Source organism: Notechis scutatus, chromosome 1, assembly GCF_049901735.1.
Source record: "Notechis scutatus isolate UNSWTSFEM ecotype Mainland chromosome 1, rNotScu1.2, whole genome shotgun sequence".
NCBI classification, from domain to species: Eukaryota; Metazoa; Chordata; class Lepidosauria; order Squamata; family Elapidae; genus Notechis; species Notechis scutatus.
The window spans coordinates 152,620,212-152,639,105 of NC_142009.1; the positions used below are offsets into that span (position 1 = coordinate 152,620,212).

The 18,894-nt window shown below is 36.2% G+C and overlaps 1 protein-coding gene across 1 annotated transcript in view; it reads right to left on the reverse strand.

Annotated features, from left to right (window-relative positions):
- Nucleotides 1-18,894, reverse strand: part of APLF (aprataxin and PNKP like factor) — a 34,004-nt gene that overhangs the window by 14,730 nt on the left and 380 nt on the right. Inside the window, 8 exon segments of the mRNA XM_087952703.1 lie at nt 2,084-2,484; nt 4,680-4,759; nt 6,085-6,202; nt 8,193-8,317; nt 8,320-8,363; nt 15,132-15,298; nt 16,571-16,612; nt 16,615-16,644. Coding sequence (XP_087808829.1) covers nt 2,084-2,484; nt 4,680-4,759; nt 6,085-6,202; nt 8,193-8,317; nt 8,320-8,363; nt 15,132-15,298; nt 16,571-16,612; nt 16,615-16,644 — 1,007 coding nt within the window.

An 18,894-nucleotide genomic window follows, 5' to 3' on the forward strand; every position in this document is an offset into this window, starting at 1 on the left:
GCTGTCACTTTAGGAAGGAGAGTAGAACAAAGAAAAAACTTTCCCCTTTAGAATATTCGCAGCTTAAAAACTCTCACAGGGAACAATATATACTTAGCAGCCTTCAAGATTCCAGGTCATTTTCTCCCGTTTTGTCCCGGTTAGAATCAACTTTCACTTTTCTTTCAGCTTCCTCCCTCCTGCACCTGCTTGTCCGGCTGCAGCTTTCTTCGTGGCGGCCATTGCTGACCGCCGTTCCTCTGCCTCGGGAAAAGGGGGTTTAGCCGGCAGGGGAGGGGGTTTGCGACACCCCCAAACCCCTTGCCGGATCCCCCCTGTCTTCAGCTGCCTCTGTGGGGCAGCTATATCCCCCAGATCCAAATGGATCGGGGGAACCTTGACGGTGAACGCAGCAGGGATCACGTGGTCGCGAATCCCTGCCGCCGCCGCAAGGTTGCAAACCGGAAGTCCGCAATATTTCAATTTTTAAATACACAGTATTCTGAGGAAAAGATCTTGAAATTACATATTAAAAGAACATTGACTGGCAATATCTACAAGCCAGAGCTAACAAAACTTGCTCCCCTCTGATCTTCACCCAATTTAATAATTACGGACTGAGGATGGCTTCCTATTTTTACACTCTAACCATTCCCAAGTATAGAAGAGCTTTCTCCCTAGCTCGCTTTAATGTTCTGCCCTCAGCACTACTGGATGGGCGATTTAAGAGGCTCCCGATTAACGAGCGGCTATGCCCCTGTCACAGAGCTGAGGTTGAAACTGTGGAGCATGTCCTTTTCTATTGCCCATGTCCTTTTCTATACGCAGGAAGATCTAAGTTTCTGCCCTTGAAACAGACCCTTCTAGACCCAATGTTAGTGATTTGTTCTTACATTGTCTAGGGCAGGGGTCCCCAACCACCGGTCCGCGGACTGGTACCGGTCCGCGGAACAACTCCTCCGGGCCGCTGGCTTGCTGGGCGCCATCTTTTTTTGATGAAAAAGTGTTTCCGGTGAGCTTTTCCGGTAGAAAGCTCACCGGAAGCACGCTTTCATCCAAAAAGATGGCGGCGCCAGCGCTCCGGTGAGCTTTTCCGGTAGAAAGCTCACCGGAAGCACGTTTCATCAAAAAGATGGCGGCACCAACGCTCGGTGAGCTTTTCCGGGTAGAAAGCCATTTCTACCCGGAAAAGCTCACCGAGGTGTTACCATCTTTTTGATGAAAACATGCTTCCGGTGAGGTCACCGGAAGCACTTTTTCATCAAAAAAAGATGGCGGCGCCCAGCTGATGCTGGTACCGGGCCGCGGCGCCCAGCTGATGCCGGTACTGGGCCACGGCGTAAAAAAGGTTGGTGATCACTGGTCTAGGGGATGGCTCCTCATACATCACTTCTCAGGTTTCCAATTTTTTTTAAGAGCTGTAACCATGAGAGGAGAACGCTGTAATTCCCCTTAGTCAAGTTTTTGGTGACCAATTGTTCATGACTAATTTTCCCATGTTGTTCTTTTGTTGTGTTTTGGTCTGTGACCACAAATAAAGTATTATTTATTTATTTAATTATTATTATTATTATTATTATTATTATTATTATTATTATTATTATTATTATTATTATTATTTTAAAAGAACTTAAATACCTGTTTTAAAAATGTGAGAAGGTGAACAGCATTACTCAACGGAAACAAATGGAAGCATGCCAAACAAACTCCCAAGCTGTACGACTGTTAGTGCCTTATAGGAGCCCTGGTGGCACAAGGGTTACAGTGTAGTATATGCCCACAGCCAGAAGTTGAATCCTGACCGGCTCAAAGTTGACTCATCCTCCCATCTTTCCAAGGTTGATAAAATAAGGGCTCAGATTGTTGGAGGCAATATGCTGACATTTGTGAACCACTCAGAGAGCACTTTGGAGCGATAAATAAGTCTAAATGCTATACAGTTATTTTTGCATTAACTCAGCAAAGTATTTAACAGAAGCAAAATACATTCTGTTAACAGCTTAGATTTTAAATATAAATAAAATAAAAAGAACCCCCCTGTCCACAGATTATATGGTTATGCACCAGTAAATTTCCATTTAGAAGTTTAACAACTTGATTTTACCTGTAGTAGCTTTTCCCATACTGGCAAGCAGTCCTCTGGGGTTTGTTTATGTGAGAACTCTGTTGCATCTCTTGACTTTCCATTATATTGGACGTATCTATTCCAACAGCCTGGTTCAGAGTAGTCTCTTGAATATCACCCTGATCGAGTAATGATTGTGATGGCTTCTCCTTATAAATCTGCCTGGGTTTAGAGTTAATATTCTCCAAATTGTTTTCTTTTGTATTTGTTGAATGTACTTGAGCAGGCTGAGATGCTTGTCCATCTGACTTGAGGTCCAGGTCCAGCTCTTCATCATCCAGCTGATTGTTAAATTGCTCAAATGAACTTTCAGCTTTCTGAGATATTTTTTTATTTCCATTCTTTGGCATCTTCTTCGCAACATCTTTAGTAAATACCCCCTATATCATGTGGAAATTGGTATGAAATTGTTCATGAAACAGATTATAATTTACTGTTATTTAAGTGAAAATAGTTTAACTAAGATAGATTAATTAATCATGACATAATAAAATTAGACAGGTCTCTGCTTCATGGATCTTACGTACACAAAGAAAAACAATTATGAGGACAATGAATGCTAGAGAATAAAGGATAACAATATTAAGGAAAAATGTAGGAATTAAAAGAAAGTTGAAAATTAGCAAACACCCTCCCCCCAAAAAACAAGATGGTAAAATCATAAACCTGAGCAAAATAGTGTGAATTATGAGAAAGGAGACTGATTTTGACAGTAAGATCTGGAAATTGAGATTAAAAAATGAATTTGGATAGAAGAGAGTAGTCACAAACAGAATTTAGTTCAAGGAACAAACAGAAAAGGGAAGTCAATGGAGTGCCTAATTAGCAATACGCAAAAATAATTTCAAGAATAATTCCCACTAGCTAACAAAATTTTGGACATTTAAAGTTCCAATATCGGCCATACATGTTTCTAATATGTGCTGAAAAATATACAACCCAAAGTGCGCCCTCGTAACTAGATAGTAGTAAGAACTGAAAATGTGGCAATCCTTAAATGAGGACTCTCTTATCTGCACTGCAGAACTATTAAAATTAATGTGGACTTGCCACTTTGAGGGAAATGTGGTTCTCAAATTCCCTTCTCAACTGAGATGCTTTTCTTGGGTCCAGTTACCAAAAAGGTATCACCAAAATGGCACCATTTGGATATAAATCTTATTAAGGGTAGTATATTTTATAAAGGTAGACTTCATGACACTATTTTAACCTTAAATTATCAAAGCAATAATAACAAAAATTACTTGACCACTCAGACATATGTCTGCATCATAGAGCCATGAGAACTATGACATTTGGACAGTACAGAACAGAATAGAATCTGGAAGGGACCTTGGAGGTCTTCTAGTCCAGCCCCCTGCTCAAGCAGGAGAAACCTATACAATATCAGACAAGTGACTATCCAGTCTCTTAAAACCTCAAGTGATAGAGCACCCATGATTTCTGAAGGCAAACTGTTCCACTGATTAATTGCCTTTACTGTTAAGAAGTTTCTCCTTAATTCCATGCTTCTCTCTTTGATCAGTATCCAACCATTATTTCTTGTCTTGCCCTCTGGTGCTTTAGATAATTTGACCCCGTCTTCTTTGTGGCAGCCCCTCAAATACTGAAATACTTCTATCATGTCACCCCCTAATTCTTCTTTTCTTTAGACTAACCAGACCCAAAATCTGCAGTCATTTTTCATATGGTTTAATCTCCAGGCCTTTGATCATCTTAGTTGCCCTTTTCTGAACTTTTTCCACAGTCTCAACATCTTTTTTGTAGTATGGTGACCAATATTGGTTGCAGTATTCCAGTGTGGTCTTACTAGGGTAAAGTGCACTAATACTTCATGTGATCTTGAGTCTATGCCCCGGTTTATACAATCCAGGATTGTATTAGCTTTTTAGGCGGCGGCTGAACACTACTTGTTCATATTCAAATGATCATCCACTAGGATTCCAAGGTCCCTCTCACAGTTACTGTTTCTGAGCCAGGTCTCACCTAATCTGTACCTTTGATTTTTCCTGCCTAAAAGTAAGTCAAATGTAAGTAAAAAAGTAATTGACTTCCTAAAACCAAAAGCATTCTTGTAACTCTCAGCTTCACTAAGGACTAGTATTTGCAAGAATATAATGACCAGTTATATGAAATGAAATGGGATGCTATTCTCAGTGATACTAGGGCAATGGTCCATCAGCCCTTTTCACTAATCCTTTCCATTGAGATCACTAGCATTAGAATAAAAAACCAGAGTCTGCTTGTATCTAAATGTATCTCATTTTTTACTTTTCTAATAGCATGAAAAGCAATCAGTGACTTTCATGAGAAAAAAAACTAGCACAAAACATCAGATGGAAGAAAATAGAAACATGCTTGAAATAAATGAATTGGCTATTATATGCTTCGGAAATAGAAAACAAGATGAACCATTTGGACTGTAGCAAACCACCCTCTTGGTCCTGATATTTGATAACTGCTTCTTTACTGATAAGGTTCTTCCTTATAAGTATTATGCATTTCCATGAACAAAATAGCAAAACCCAGTATATTAATAATATGAAGCATTAATTGAAAAAATAGAAAGGAATACCTCTTTTAGAAGGGCAGAATCTTCACTTTCAAGAATTTTCTGCTTTTTACTTATACCTGGATTTACTTCTTCATTATTGCCTATTTTGAATTTTAAAAAATAAAATAAACACTGTTGAACAGAACAATTTTATAATCTAAGCTATGAAAAACTGCACATATTAGAAAGATTTCATATTGTCTTGTTTTAAAAATAGTAAATTACAATGTATCAAAATTCTGTTTAAGACCAATTCTAATGATTTGTAAAATACTGTGCAAAACTGAATATTTCTAATATGAGATGAAATGTAATGTAATGCTTCTCAGTCTGCACAAAACAATGTTTTGTCGAAGAATCCAAAAATCAATGTGTAGTATAGGTGATATAACTATTACATATAGAGAGACATATAACTATAACTATGTGTATATATTGGTGTGTGTGTGTGTGCATGTGTAAACATGTGTAAACATGCACACATATATACACATAATATAGTTATATGTCTATATGTATGTAATAGCTATATGTATAACAATATGTATATGTTACAGATCAGTGTATCTCATGCTGGCTAGGGAATTCTGAGAATTAAAAAGTCCACATATTTTAAAATTGTTGAGGTAGAGAAATACTGTTATAGGTTACGCTACTCCACCAATATTTACATGTATTAAAAAAGCATTCATCATTGTAACAGATACAATTTTCAGCAGTATGTCTATAGTTACTCAAAGAGCATGTTTGAATGAAGAAATTACACTTTACTGTACCCTAATGACAAACTTCTCCCAGTCTTCTTCATAAAGTCAGAGATTTATTTCTTTAAAAAAAATATTACTGACTAGTGCATACTCATTTTAACTCTTTATTACAAATGTTCAGAACCATTCTCCTTGGTTTATAATAAAAGCTAAAAAATGTGGAAAATATATTGGCTCCATTCAAAGCAAAAAAAAGTGCAGTTTTAGTTTTGGATTATCACCTGTCTGATTACCACCTCATTACTTATTTATTTATTTTATTTATTTATTTAATTTATATTGCCGACTATTTGCCCATGGCGACTCGAGGCGGTTTACACAATGTAAAACCATATTTAAAACAAAACAATAAAAACTAACAAAAAGAATCAAATAAATTAGTAAAGTACAATAGAATAAAATTTGGGAAAACAAAAAAAATTAGAAATATAGTTAGTTGGTCCTATATTTGTAAGCAATAATGTTTTATAATCAACATAGTACAAAATCCTGATTATGCTGGTCTTATCTGATCTAACTTCACTACATATCTCAAGTTGACACAGAGTCTAATCTCAAGCAAAAGTAAATGAAATTCTATTATTCCAAACTCCAAAAGGAGAATTTAGGAAAGCCAACTGCTATGATGACTTGCATAGCAAATATGTCTCCACGCTTACCATTTTTAGAGGCTGAAGTTGACTGAGTTGAAACCATTAGATCTGCTGGCACCATCCATTCTGGAAGCTGTCTTTTTCGCTGAGCAGGCCTCAACTCTTCTTTTTTAGGAACAGTAAACTTAAAAAAAAAGGAATTATATTATTATATATTTTGCACAGAGGTTAAAAAAGAAAAATGCACATGAGATCAATGGTTATCTTTTTCCATAATTGCCATAATATTGTTACAATATACCTTATAGTCCTATATTTATGCAACTGTATCATGCCCTAGTCAACTCATGTATGGATGTTCTGAAAGTCCCTGAAAACCTAACTGTTCTCCCTGGCCCTGAAGTAGAGTACAGATAATCCTTGACTCACAATCAGTTGCTTAACAACCATTCAAAGTTATGATGACTCAAATAAAGTTATTTACAATCCATCCTTGAAATTACAATTGCTGCATCACTCCTACAATCATATGATAGCAAGTCAAGTATTTTGCAGCTGCCTGACATTTATTAGTTGCAGCATCACATAGTCATGTGATCATGGTTTGTGCAGTTTTGCCATGGACATTAAGCAAAACATTTGCTAAATGACCATAGTAACTCAATGACCATTGTACAAATAGTTATAAAACTGAGTCTGGTTACGTGATGACTCGATGACTCGGCTTACAATCAAAATTCAATTGTGATCATAAATTGAGGGCTACTGGTTATTGTTCTTGTTTGATTTGGTTTCTGTTCTCTTCTAGATGACTGCGATCTGTTTCTCTGTTTTTACTGAGTATTGTTCTTGATTCAGAGTAGGCAACCTACCAAGAGTCATTTTTTTTGTATCCTGCCTTTCTTATTTTTACAAGTAACACATCTAAAAGTGTGGTGAACGTATTTATTACACCATCCTCTTCCTGTTTTCTCCACAACAATCACCCTGCAAGTTGAGCTGGACTGTGACTAGCCCAAAGTCATCCAGTTGGCTTTCATGATTATGGTGGGACTTTTGAATTCATAGTCTCCCACTTTCTAGCCTGGAGCCTTAACCCCTAGACCAAACTGGCTCTCGGAAGGGGAGGGGAGGGGAGAGGAGAAAATATCCCTTGTTAGACAATTCATAAGGAGCCTCTGTGGCGCAGTGGTTAGAGTGCAGTACTGCAAACTACTTCTGCAGCCAGCTGCCTACAATTTGGCAGTTCAAATCCCACCAGGCTCAATGTTGACTCAGCCTTCCATCCTTCCGAGATGGGTAAAATGAGGACCCAAATTGTTGGGGGCAATAGGCTGACTCTGTAAACTGCTTAGAGAGGGCTGTAAAGCACTATAAAGCGGTATATAAGTCTAAGTGCTATTGCTATTTCATAAGTGCATGCCATAACTCTGTTAAGAACAAAGTTCCCCTCTCTTAATACCATACTGCTCCCTACCCATGTTGCTTTTATTCTCCAGCCCCAATAAAGACTTCTAAAAAATCCCAGCAAGTTCAACAAAGACTATTCCATTCACAGTAAAGAGATATACTTTCAACCTAACTCTTTCACTGGTAATCACACTCTTTATATGACAGAAATAACTTCATCCAAAACACTTCTCTTGAGATGCCACCCATGATCACAAGATTTAAACTAGTAATCCAGACAGAATTCACATTCATTTGTCTGGATTTGAATCTATATCACGTAAAGGCATAGGATGACAGGCCAAAGCAAGTAATGCCTGGATAGTAGATCGAGATCTACATTTTAACCGAGGGGTCCCCAACCTTTCCGGCTTGTCAGCCCAGCCAGGAGGGGGGAGAGGGAATGGTTCTGTGCGAGTGGCAGGCACAAATGGAGCTTTGTATGCAAGCGCCTGCTGCTCCCGCAAGCGGAGCTACACACGTGTATTCGCCTGCCACTCACATGGCCTGGTTCCGAATCAGCCAAAGCCCAGTAGTGGGCTGCGGTCTGGGAGTTGGGGATCCCTGGTTTACTCTACTGGCCTAGCCCTGCCACAACAGCCTCTCTGACAATAGATTTTCTATATATTTCTATATTTCTTATTATATGTGAAAAGCATCTTCATCTTAAAATTCATTTAGCTTTTCTATTAATAAAATTGCAGTACACCAAAATTGAAAATTACCTTCTCTGGAATTTCGTTTGTTTTTTCCATAAGTGAATGTACTTCTGGAAGTTGTTTTTTGCTAGAAGGGATTGTTGATTTTTCTGAAACCTGATTGTGAGATCTTATAGTAGACTGCAGAGTTGTGGGATTTGATCTGGAAGGTCTTCTACACCGAAATTATCATTTTCCCTATTGCATAAAATAAACCTCTCAATAGCAGTGGATTGACACAAATTGCTACACATTACTTAGTAGAAGAAATGAATAATTTAAAATATAAAATTCCACCCAAATTTATGATTTGAGACTCAAATTATTTCAGTGGAATTATTTTTATTGTTTCTTATTGTTGCTGCAGTTGTTTTGTTTTAACCCTTTTTATTTTGCGCCTTCAGGTCAATTTTTGTATCTAGTGACTAGTCCCTACAATATTCTTTGCAAGATTTCAGAAGGGATTTGCCATTGCCTCCATTTAAGGCTGGAAAAAAATGGCAGCCCTAACTCACCAACATAGATTGGAGAAATAAACAAATTCAATCATTTTACCAGACATCAGGGCAGTCCTGGATGCATCCTAAAACATTTAAATATTTGACACAGCCTAATTTCAGTACCTACAGCATATTCCATTCTACTTTTTAAACGATAGATGAATGCAAACCCATGTCTTAAACATTAAACATTATGACGCCACCAAGTGGAACTGAAGGAACTGAAGGAAGGCATTTTTTTTGTGTGCCTAATTTTTTTTTTTTGAAGTTGCCCAAAATTGATGATATCCTAATATGAATTATGGGAAAATGTGCATTAAACAAATGTGCAAATCTTTCAAAATAAGTGTCTTGGAATCAAAAGCAGCATCTACAAGAAGCTTTTTTCTTTACTCTTAAAAGAACTGTATCTTTTTCCAGGCTAGTTTGTTGCTTAAAAGAACTGTATCTTTTTCCAGGCTAGTTTGTTGCATGGAAAGCTGATCCCATTGTTGCTGTTCAACAAAGTGGTTCTCCATGCATAGAGGGACAGCTGGAAGTTGCTTCAAAACAGCTATGGAAGCCAGGAAACTATAACAATGGAGGATTTGCTTCATATTTGCTCCTGCCTTTTCCAAAGAACACCTTTTAAAGAATTTGTACAATACAATGTAATGAATCTATATGCTATATAAACTTCTGGTAGTTTTCCCATGATAATAGGCATGGTACACAAGTGCTACAATATCTTTTCTTTTTTTTAAGTACAAAACAAATACAAATAGACAGGAGAAAAATAACTAAAAATGGGGAAAAGGAGGAAGAGACAGCACTCTGCAGCAGAGTGTTTATCCAAGCCTTTGAAGCAGCAGAAAATAGAAGATTATATTGCAAACAGACAGTCTGTTCCAGTGAGTAACTCATTCACAGGCACCTTGTCAGACAAACTTAATTTATGTGATTCATTAGAGACTTACAAACCTAACCGGAAGATCAGCAGTGTGTAGAGCTGTCCTCCTCCCTCTCGGAGGGTGGCTCCTGTTCTTGGAGCCCAGCAGCAGCCTTCTTTGCGCAGGGGGGAGATGTAACAAATTTAAAGAAGGAAAATGTGACAGACTTCCTCTCTAGACAATGTTTGCTTACAGCTCAAACTGTAAACTCAATATATGATCTTTTGTCAATTGTCATAAATAAGGTCGATTGTCTGAAAGAATCTTTTGCAACGTTTGTTAGGAGCCACTCAAATACTGTAGAAGGACTTGGGAGGATAACCATGGATAGATATGGAACGGCTAACTCAGAAAATGAAACTAGCGAAGGACCTCGTTTTCCTCCCAAAAATTTAACCACACATAGAGAAAACACTCAATCAGGCATAGGCCTAAGAGATGACCAACACTACAGTCTGCAAACTAACCAGGTTGGTTACCTTGCAAATTTATGACAAGAGAGTAAATAGAGGGTGTTGGAGTAATAGAAAAGCTATTAGGCTGTCCCTGAGCCAGCTGCTCCGTTGTGAGCTCACCCTGATAGATTTACTACATGCAGAGTGGCTGCCAGCAAGAATGCAATGTATGAGAATTCTCCTATCGTTCAAGCAACCCACAATACCCTCCCATGCTTTTCAGAATGAAGCCCTTTCTGAGCACCTTGTCAATATTTCCAATAAGGGTTTTTTGCACAGAAAAAGTGTACCTACTCCTGAAACAGCATCACCAAGTGGAAACTGTTGCTTTAAATCTAAGTTGCTTTTTAATTGTTTTCTATCTTTTTCTTTCTATTTTCTTCTTCCTTTCTTCTTTTCTTTTTCTCTCTTACATTTATGTATGTGTGGTTGGTCTGTTTTAATTGTAAAATCAATAAAAATTTATTTTAAAAAATCTAGGTTGCAACAGCTCTCACATTGCTAAACCTGAGGCTGCTGCAACTGAACTGACCCCAAGAAGGCAAAAAAGCAATATACAAACTGTGTTACCCACAGCTGTAGGAACTGCTGAGGATGTCCCAGAGGAAACATTGATTGACTTATTCAGTGCATTGTCAGAACCTGAGCAAGTTAACATCATTCAAAGATTGGATGACCTAAAAGAGGCATTAACAACAACTCAATCTACAACAAAGCCTCTATTTAATTTGGCTCTACTAACCACCAATCTTGTGACAATGTATTTAATCAACAAACTGCCTCTACCTTAACAGTAAAATAAAGTACTGTCACGCAGGTTGACTGTGGGGTAACTGCACTGACTGACCCAACCTCTGAGAAACAAGTGAAAGACAAAGAGCTTCATCACACAGTGCCCCCTAAGCTGACAATCACTAAGGAGATAACCCAGCATCCATCTTCAAATGATTTAGAAGCTCCCATAACAGCTTACCACAAGATGAATCCTTAGCTATGCCACTCCAAAAATGGACATAAATCTACATTTATAGATTTAAACCAGAGTACCTGCCCATTGGGGGAAAAAATCATTCTTGGAGCAAGAGCAAAGGCATACTGGCAACCGAGATATAGAGGAGCAACAACAAGTTCTGCAACCCATGAGGGGAAATATTGAACCTCACAACAATTGTGTTTATAGGGGAAGCTTAGATGATATTGATCTGGCTCCAATGTCAAGTTGACATCTGACATCTTTACCATCCAGCCAATTAACCAAGCCAGATCATCTTGCTTCTGAGAACCCCATACAGTTGGTGACCTGGAATATAGCAGTCTGGAAAGGGACAGTTGATAGTGGACTAATGAGCTTTTTCTCTAGATTTGACGTAATAGCCCTTCAAGAAACTTGGCAAACCGAAGTGGACGAACCAGTACAACTGCCAGGCTTTCAGGGATGGGCCTCCCCAGCTCAAAACACAAAGGGAGACCCTCTGGTAGACTATGCATTCTTATAAAGCAAGAGGCAGGGAGAGAAATTATATAACGAAGATAAGTATCCGTACTTTCTGGCTGTTAAATTTGAATATGACCAGTCTGAGTTAATATTGGTAAATGTGTATATTCCCCCAAGCACATCCCAGCATTATAATTCCGAATATTGGATGTGCTTGGAAGTTATCCTAGAAGATATAGCAATACTGTATCCTCACAGTCAATAGTGGTTTTATTAAGAGATCTGAATGCTAGACTGGGTCCTTCTTTGTATGAGCTTGCCCAGAAGAAGGGAATCCCAGGGGAGTTCTCTGAAAACCATCCTCAGTGGCTCTCGTGAGATTGTAAAAGTAATGCCGCTGGTTTGCTCCTAGTCTCCTTGATTTTTAAGGGTAATCTCCAAATTTTGGGAGATAAGAATTACATATACCCTTATACATACCACTCAACTAATTCAAGTAGTGTACTGGATCTCTTTTGTGTGTCTAGAGATAAGGTTGACCTCTTTTCGGAGGTCACAGTACACCTTAGCAACAACAATGAACATCAGCCTATAAGTGTGACATTGCGAGGCCGCTCAGATTTTAAGACCATATAACATGGCTGACAGATAGCTTACTAAAAAGGTAGAAGTGACCCAAAATAAAACGTTAATTTGGGCTAAGGTTGATACTAAGGCAATATTAGAATGTCTTAAAACAGAGAATGCTATTAAGTGGGCTAGAACAATCCAGTCATCTACTACTGACTGGATGTCAGCCTACAATGCATTCTCCAATCTTTGTAACATACTGAAGAAACATCTAACAACTAAACCTGCTACAAAAAGAGCCCAAGTAGGTAGACCTCGCTGGTTTGATTCGGATTGCCAGCGACTGAAAAAGAAATTGAAGGCAGCCATAAGGCTTGCCCAGAGGAACCCTACTGCCTATATACAAGCTAAGATGTTGCACACAAGAAGGGAATATAAAAAAACTATAACATGAAAGAAAAAAAGTTTTGCCATTTCAATCTGGTCAGAACTTGAGTTGGCTGCCAGAAGTCATAACTCAGTATTATTTTGGCATTCTGTAGCAGGTATCCTGAAGGAACGGAGATTTGCATTTGACAAACCAATCTCTGCTGAGGATTGGGAGAATTATTATCAGTGCTTGTTTGCCTCCACCGAACTGGTAAAGAAATTATCTTTAAATAGTGATTTAATAAACCCTAGAACTTCCCCCCTTGGCCACCAGTCTCAGAAAAGGAAATAGACTACCCAAATTATGCCTACTAGAGCAAATAAAACTACAATTATAGACCTCCTGGATCATTAAACTAACAAATTTTGTAAGAAGCTGTGGTCTTCCTATCTCTTGTGTAACAGGAGAACAATCTTAAAAAAAGAGTTGCCCAAAGAATTGAGGATATAGATGCACAAACTGATATCGCTATCCTTAGTAAGGTAGGTAACTTGAAATGGTTGAGTAAATACAAATGTACTTTCCAAGTAGATAGCTACTTGAAGTCACAACTCCCAAAACATCTTAGGGAGATATTCACGAGAGCGAGATTTGAACAGCTTGACAGAATGGTTAGATACAGGAGATTTCATGCAATAACATACAATGAGTGTCTCTGCATTTGCGGAGCGGCAGAGGTAGAGGACCTGGCTCACATCCTATCTGATTGTTGCCTGTATAAGAGGATGAGAGACAGGTATCTTGGTCTATATATCAGACGAATGACCCATTGGGATACCCATATCAAAATAACTTACCTTATGTCCGGCCAGAACTTGAAAATAACATTTAAAGTAGCATAGTATTTAAACAAAATGATTCAGTTGAGATCTGCATATATGGGATTGATTGGGGTAGATTGCAAGGGCGACTCTGAAATATAATGTTATTATATTTTATCCATATCTTAAATTATTGTACATTATTACAATTTTATTTTGGATTATATTTTATTACTATTTCATCTTAAATCGTATTTTGTCTAGATTCCATTTTAAATTGTATTTTATCAAGTTCCATTTTAAATAGTATTTTATTAAATTAAATTTTGAATTGCTTTTATTAAATTTTAGTAACAAATTGTTGCTGGAACTTTGCACTTTGATATGGCCCAAGGGCTAATCAATAAAGACATTATTATTAAGTATTTTATTATTAAATACTATTAATTTAATGCCCTATAAATTTAAGGTATTTACTCCCTGCTATTTTAGTAAAGTTAATGTTCCTACTTCATTCTACATCTGGAATGAACTTCTGACCAAAAAAAAAATCTTTTGCTCTGAAATACTACACAGAAGTTTGCTGTAGTCGGATTTATTCTTGAACATTCTTGCTATTCTTGTCAGGGGAAAGGTGGCATTATATTATTTTACAGGTGGCATTTTCCCCCAACAAGAATAGCAAGAATGTTCAAGAATAAATCCAAAAAATGTTGGAAATGTCATCAGATACCTGGCTCATATTACCATATGTGGTGGACTTGTGCGGATGCTAAAAAATACTGGACTAAAATCCACACGTGATTGGAAAAAATGACAAAAAAGCATATAGATTTGAAACCAGAAATATTTTTATTGGGAATTTTACCTAAAATATATAGTAAAGACTTGAAATACCTGATTGTAAATGTATTAACAGTGGCTAGGATTGTATTTGCTAAAAACTGGAAAAATGAGAAAATACTATCACAGGAGGAAATCATTAAGAAAATATTGGAATGTGCTGAAATGAGTAGATTGACATTTGAAATTAGAGAACAAGATGATAAACAATTTTATAAAATTTGGGATCTATTCTATCAATGGTTAGACAATAAAATATAGTAATGAAATATGCAGACTTTTAGAAAATAATAAATATATAAAGATGTATTCTTTTCTTATTATATCTACAAAATGATTCTAGGATAGATCTGGGATGATAATCTGAATTGTCATAAAACAAATTAAGTAAAATATGATCATTTTGGAAAACATGAATAAATAAAAGTATAGTCAAATGACTGATTAATAATGATATTAATGTATTTAATATATTGATTGAAAATACGAGATTATATACAATGTAATTATAATTGAAGACTATGAAATGGAAGCACAAAACAGTTTGTAAACCAACCGGCACACTGTGTGTACATATATGGAAGATGATTTGATGTTTTTATGTTTTGTTTGTTTGTTTTAAAAACCAATAACAATTTATTTAAAAAAAGTTTGCTGTAGTGTTGTCCTTGAACTCTGTCATTACAATTTTCATTACTTTTTGTTATTTTGAAAAAAAAAGATGTTTTAATTATCTAACAAGATCAAATATTTAAAATATTAGTATATTTATATGTATAATTTGTATATATAGGTATCAAACTCTCTAATTACACTTTGCACATGTACAATTGTTACAGGATTCATCTTAATTTTTTTGTGGAGAAGGAATAATACCTGCAATTACAGCTAACCTGAGAAAAATAGCATAATTTACTTAGCTACCACTTACTATAATGAGTCAAACTTAATTTGACTCATTTAACATACTGCATAGAGTACATTGTAAGAGGCAATTTGACACTGAAACTTACTGACATATTTTCAACATCAAATCTCATTACCTTAGCAGATTTTCCTTTTCCAGTGGAGTACAAAGAAGCTTGAAGGTGTATTTGTCTACCAACAGAGAAAAACTGTCACCTGAACACAATTGATGCCACTTATCTCTGTCCAATGGAAATAGTTGGTCATCTTCAACAGGCCAATAAAAACAAGGATTCACATGGACCTGCCAATTAAGAAGACTCTTAGTATAGATTATCAGTGAAGACCTGGTAGGACTTAATAGACTTAATTAATGTGCACTGATTCCATTATAATGCAGTTTATTCTGGGAGATAATTATTTTAAACTACAGTGAGAAAATGCTTGTTATATATTAATTGCATTCAGACCACAAATAAGGTTTACTAGTACAGGATCAAGAAATTCCTTGCATGAGGTATTTCCATCAATTTACATTTCTGACAAATGCCACTACAGAGAAGTTCAGCTCCCTTGTGGGGAGCTGAACAATAATTATCATAAGCCATGGTGATGTCAAATGATTATTTTGCACAAATGGCACTATTATATAACAAAAACCAGAACATTTATGCAAACCAGAACATTTTCCTGATGACATCATGACACAAATATAAATGTTTTTCACCCACCATGAGTGCCCATGCTACAATGGAAACAAGGAAACTAGACTATTGGATTACTGAAGATAAATAGCTGTTCTTTCAATCCTACCTCACAAATATATTCACTAAATCCTTAGGAAATGAAAAGAGAAATTTGAAGTAATGGCTGATTGTATTTTGAAACACATCACTGCCCCTCTCTGTTGTTCATTTCAATAGCCATTTCTCTTTTCAACTATGTAAGCCTAGAAAAATATGTAGCTCCTTTAACAGTAGTAGTAATTGATTCTTAAATAAAAGTTAGGCTCAGGTGTTATATCATGGTAGGTGCAAATATAATTGGCCAGCCTGTTGGTAATTATAGTATGTGAACTAAAAGAATAAAATAAATAAATGTGCTTTAGATCCAGTGCAGATATTTTTTTCGGTACCTGTTTGCAGCTCTTTAAAGGAAACATAGTTTTTCCTGGGTTGGCACAATATTGTATCAATGTGTGAGCTTCAGAAAATATATTTGCAGAAATGATGTGATAACAGGAGAGCAACATATGGTTGCATTCTATCTCTGACTGATTCAAGCCTTCTGAACAACCAATGGCTTGCAACATGTGAACCAAATCAGGGATTACTTACATTCAGATTGTATTTTAGTTATTAAATACAAAACAGATTTAAAAGTATATTCTGAAAAAGTATTTTCTATTTTTTAATCCTGAATATCTATATATAAATATATATATATTGAATTCTACCATTTTAACCTATTTCAATGTAAGACTAAAAATGAAAGAGATATTCAATATTAGAATAAGTTGTACAAAACTTAGATTTTTCTTTTAATTTTACATGGAAAAACAGCAAACACTACCCACCGGTTTGATGCTAAGCTGGTCACCAACTATTTTCAGAATAGCATATGCTTCCTGGAAACTTTTTTTTCTGTAACCTGGAAATAGACAGTTCAATTACTTTGCAGCAGAGAATAGAATGGGAAAAGTATTGTATAAATAAGCTATCTCTTTCAAAGAGAAATTCTTTAGTTTTACCTATGAAAATACTGTTACCTGTAAACATTCTGTTCATCCTTTTACAAACAGTAAAATATGCATAGCAACTCATGCCAAATATCAATTAAGATATCGAATTAAGAAAAGAGCTAATTTAAATATATATTCATATTAAGACAGAGAGAAAGGGGAAAAAAAACCCCACCTCCATTTACTTTCTAAATCTATATTCACTATAAAATAGTGAAAAACTAAAGACAGAGCTCTTCCACCTTAACAGCAATACAGAATGGGAGCTTCAGAAGATATGTATAATCATGCAAACAATATTTAAGTAAATTCATTTGTGCACTCCTATTAAAGATACAGAAGCCTTGTCCTTTTTTGGTCCATTTATACAACATCATGGCTAATGGATCAAAATACAAGCATGAAACGACATTACTCCTAAATGATTTCAATTGTGATCCATAAAATCTGAACACAAAAATATGGTGTAATGAATTGTCTTGTTTCTTTTATTGTAGTCATCCACTTAGATTTACACAGATCTAAGTAACTGGAAAAACCATTATTAAACTAAAAAGAAAACAGTGAACATAATTATAATTTCAAGTATGTTATAATACTTAATTATAATACAAAATATGTACTTAAAGAAGTACAATTAATTGTGGGACAGAGATTCCTACACAACTTGCATATTGTGACCTCTAGTGGAAAATACAATATATGTACTCAAACACACAGCTTATTATCAGTATGAGTCTTCTTTCAACTACTGAAAGTAAACTGTAATCTGCAAATTAGAAAGTACAAATTCAAAGAGAATGAAACAAAAGGCTTGAAGAAATGATGGACTGAAAATGATGACTTCAGTGGAATGAAGAGGCGGCAAGTGTCTTGAGAACTCTGGTTAATACTTCAGACTGCTGTTCCTCACAAGGAGACAAGATAGTAGGGGTCTCATGCTGGTTCAAAACTCTAGGCTCAAATCCAGTCTCAAGTTTTGAAAGGACATTTACTTGTATACTTTTTCTTTGCTACATACATGGTTTTTCTATTTTTCTTCTATTTTCCCTTTTTTATTATCTACAGTCACTAATATTTTTCTTTTTTTTCTTTCGAATTAGTTTTTACTGTTGCAATTATACACTTTAATAAAATTACTATAAAAACAGTGTCACTGGGTGCATTTGCATAGCACCAGAGGTTGCTGGCCCCCTAGTTCACAAAAACTGAGATTTTGTAAAGTGGAGCAAAGTAGGCACCTAGGAGCAGAGTCACCTGTTGTATTTGCATAGCACCAGAGATTTCTGGGAAGAGTATTTACATTCAGCTCTAGAATCTTTACTTCTTGCTCCTTAGAGTAGACATTAGACTTAAAAGATGGCTACCAACTGGTGAACCTCCAGCAAACTTTATGGCTGAACTGCTACTGGATCCAGGGCTTGCATTTTGCAACCAAGTGCTATGTAATCCTCTCAAGATAAAGGAAGAAATCATATTCTCTCATAATATATCTTTATCCAGAAAGGAAACTACATATCTGAGGGCAATTTTCCTTTCCAATTTTTAAATGACCTCAGGATCAAAGCCTTGGGCAGGAGCACCTCAATCAAAACCCAGCTCAAGTTGGAATCCCAAATAACTCTTCTAATATCAACCAAACCACAATACAAGCTACACTAAAGTTATCAGATGCTCTAAGAGCATTGCCCTACTCAATGGGGATAAAATGTGTGTATTCAACATATAAATTACAATGTGCATATAAGGTCTGGTGCAATGATCTAGTCCTCTAACCATACTCTTAGGTATGCAAGCAACCAAGCAACATTGCTTCTTTTAGCTTTTCCACCTTTACGTGTGTTTTTTTTCTTGTTAGCTTGCAAACGAAGTCCATTAAATCTTATCGATTTAATGGTTTCAATTCACCAAGCTTTTGAAAAAGACAAGCCCTAATAGACTGATGGGGCGGGCTCATTGGTCCAGCAAGTTGCTTTGAATGCATGACCAGGTAAAGGACGCTGTAACAGATTCGGTAAAAGCACGCCAAAAATCTTGAATAGCCTCCATCAAGGTTAAAAAGTACCCAAATTTGTTTGGGCAAAGAGCCGTCTTGGAAGGAAGGAAACTTCGCGACCGGACGGTCTGATTCAATGTAAAGGAAATATCTCTCTCTCCCC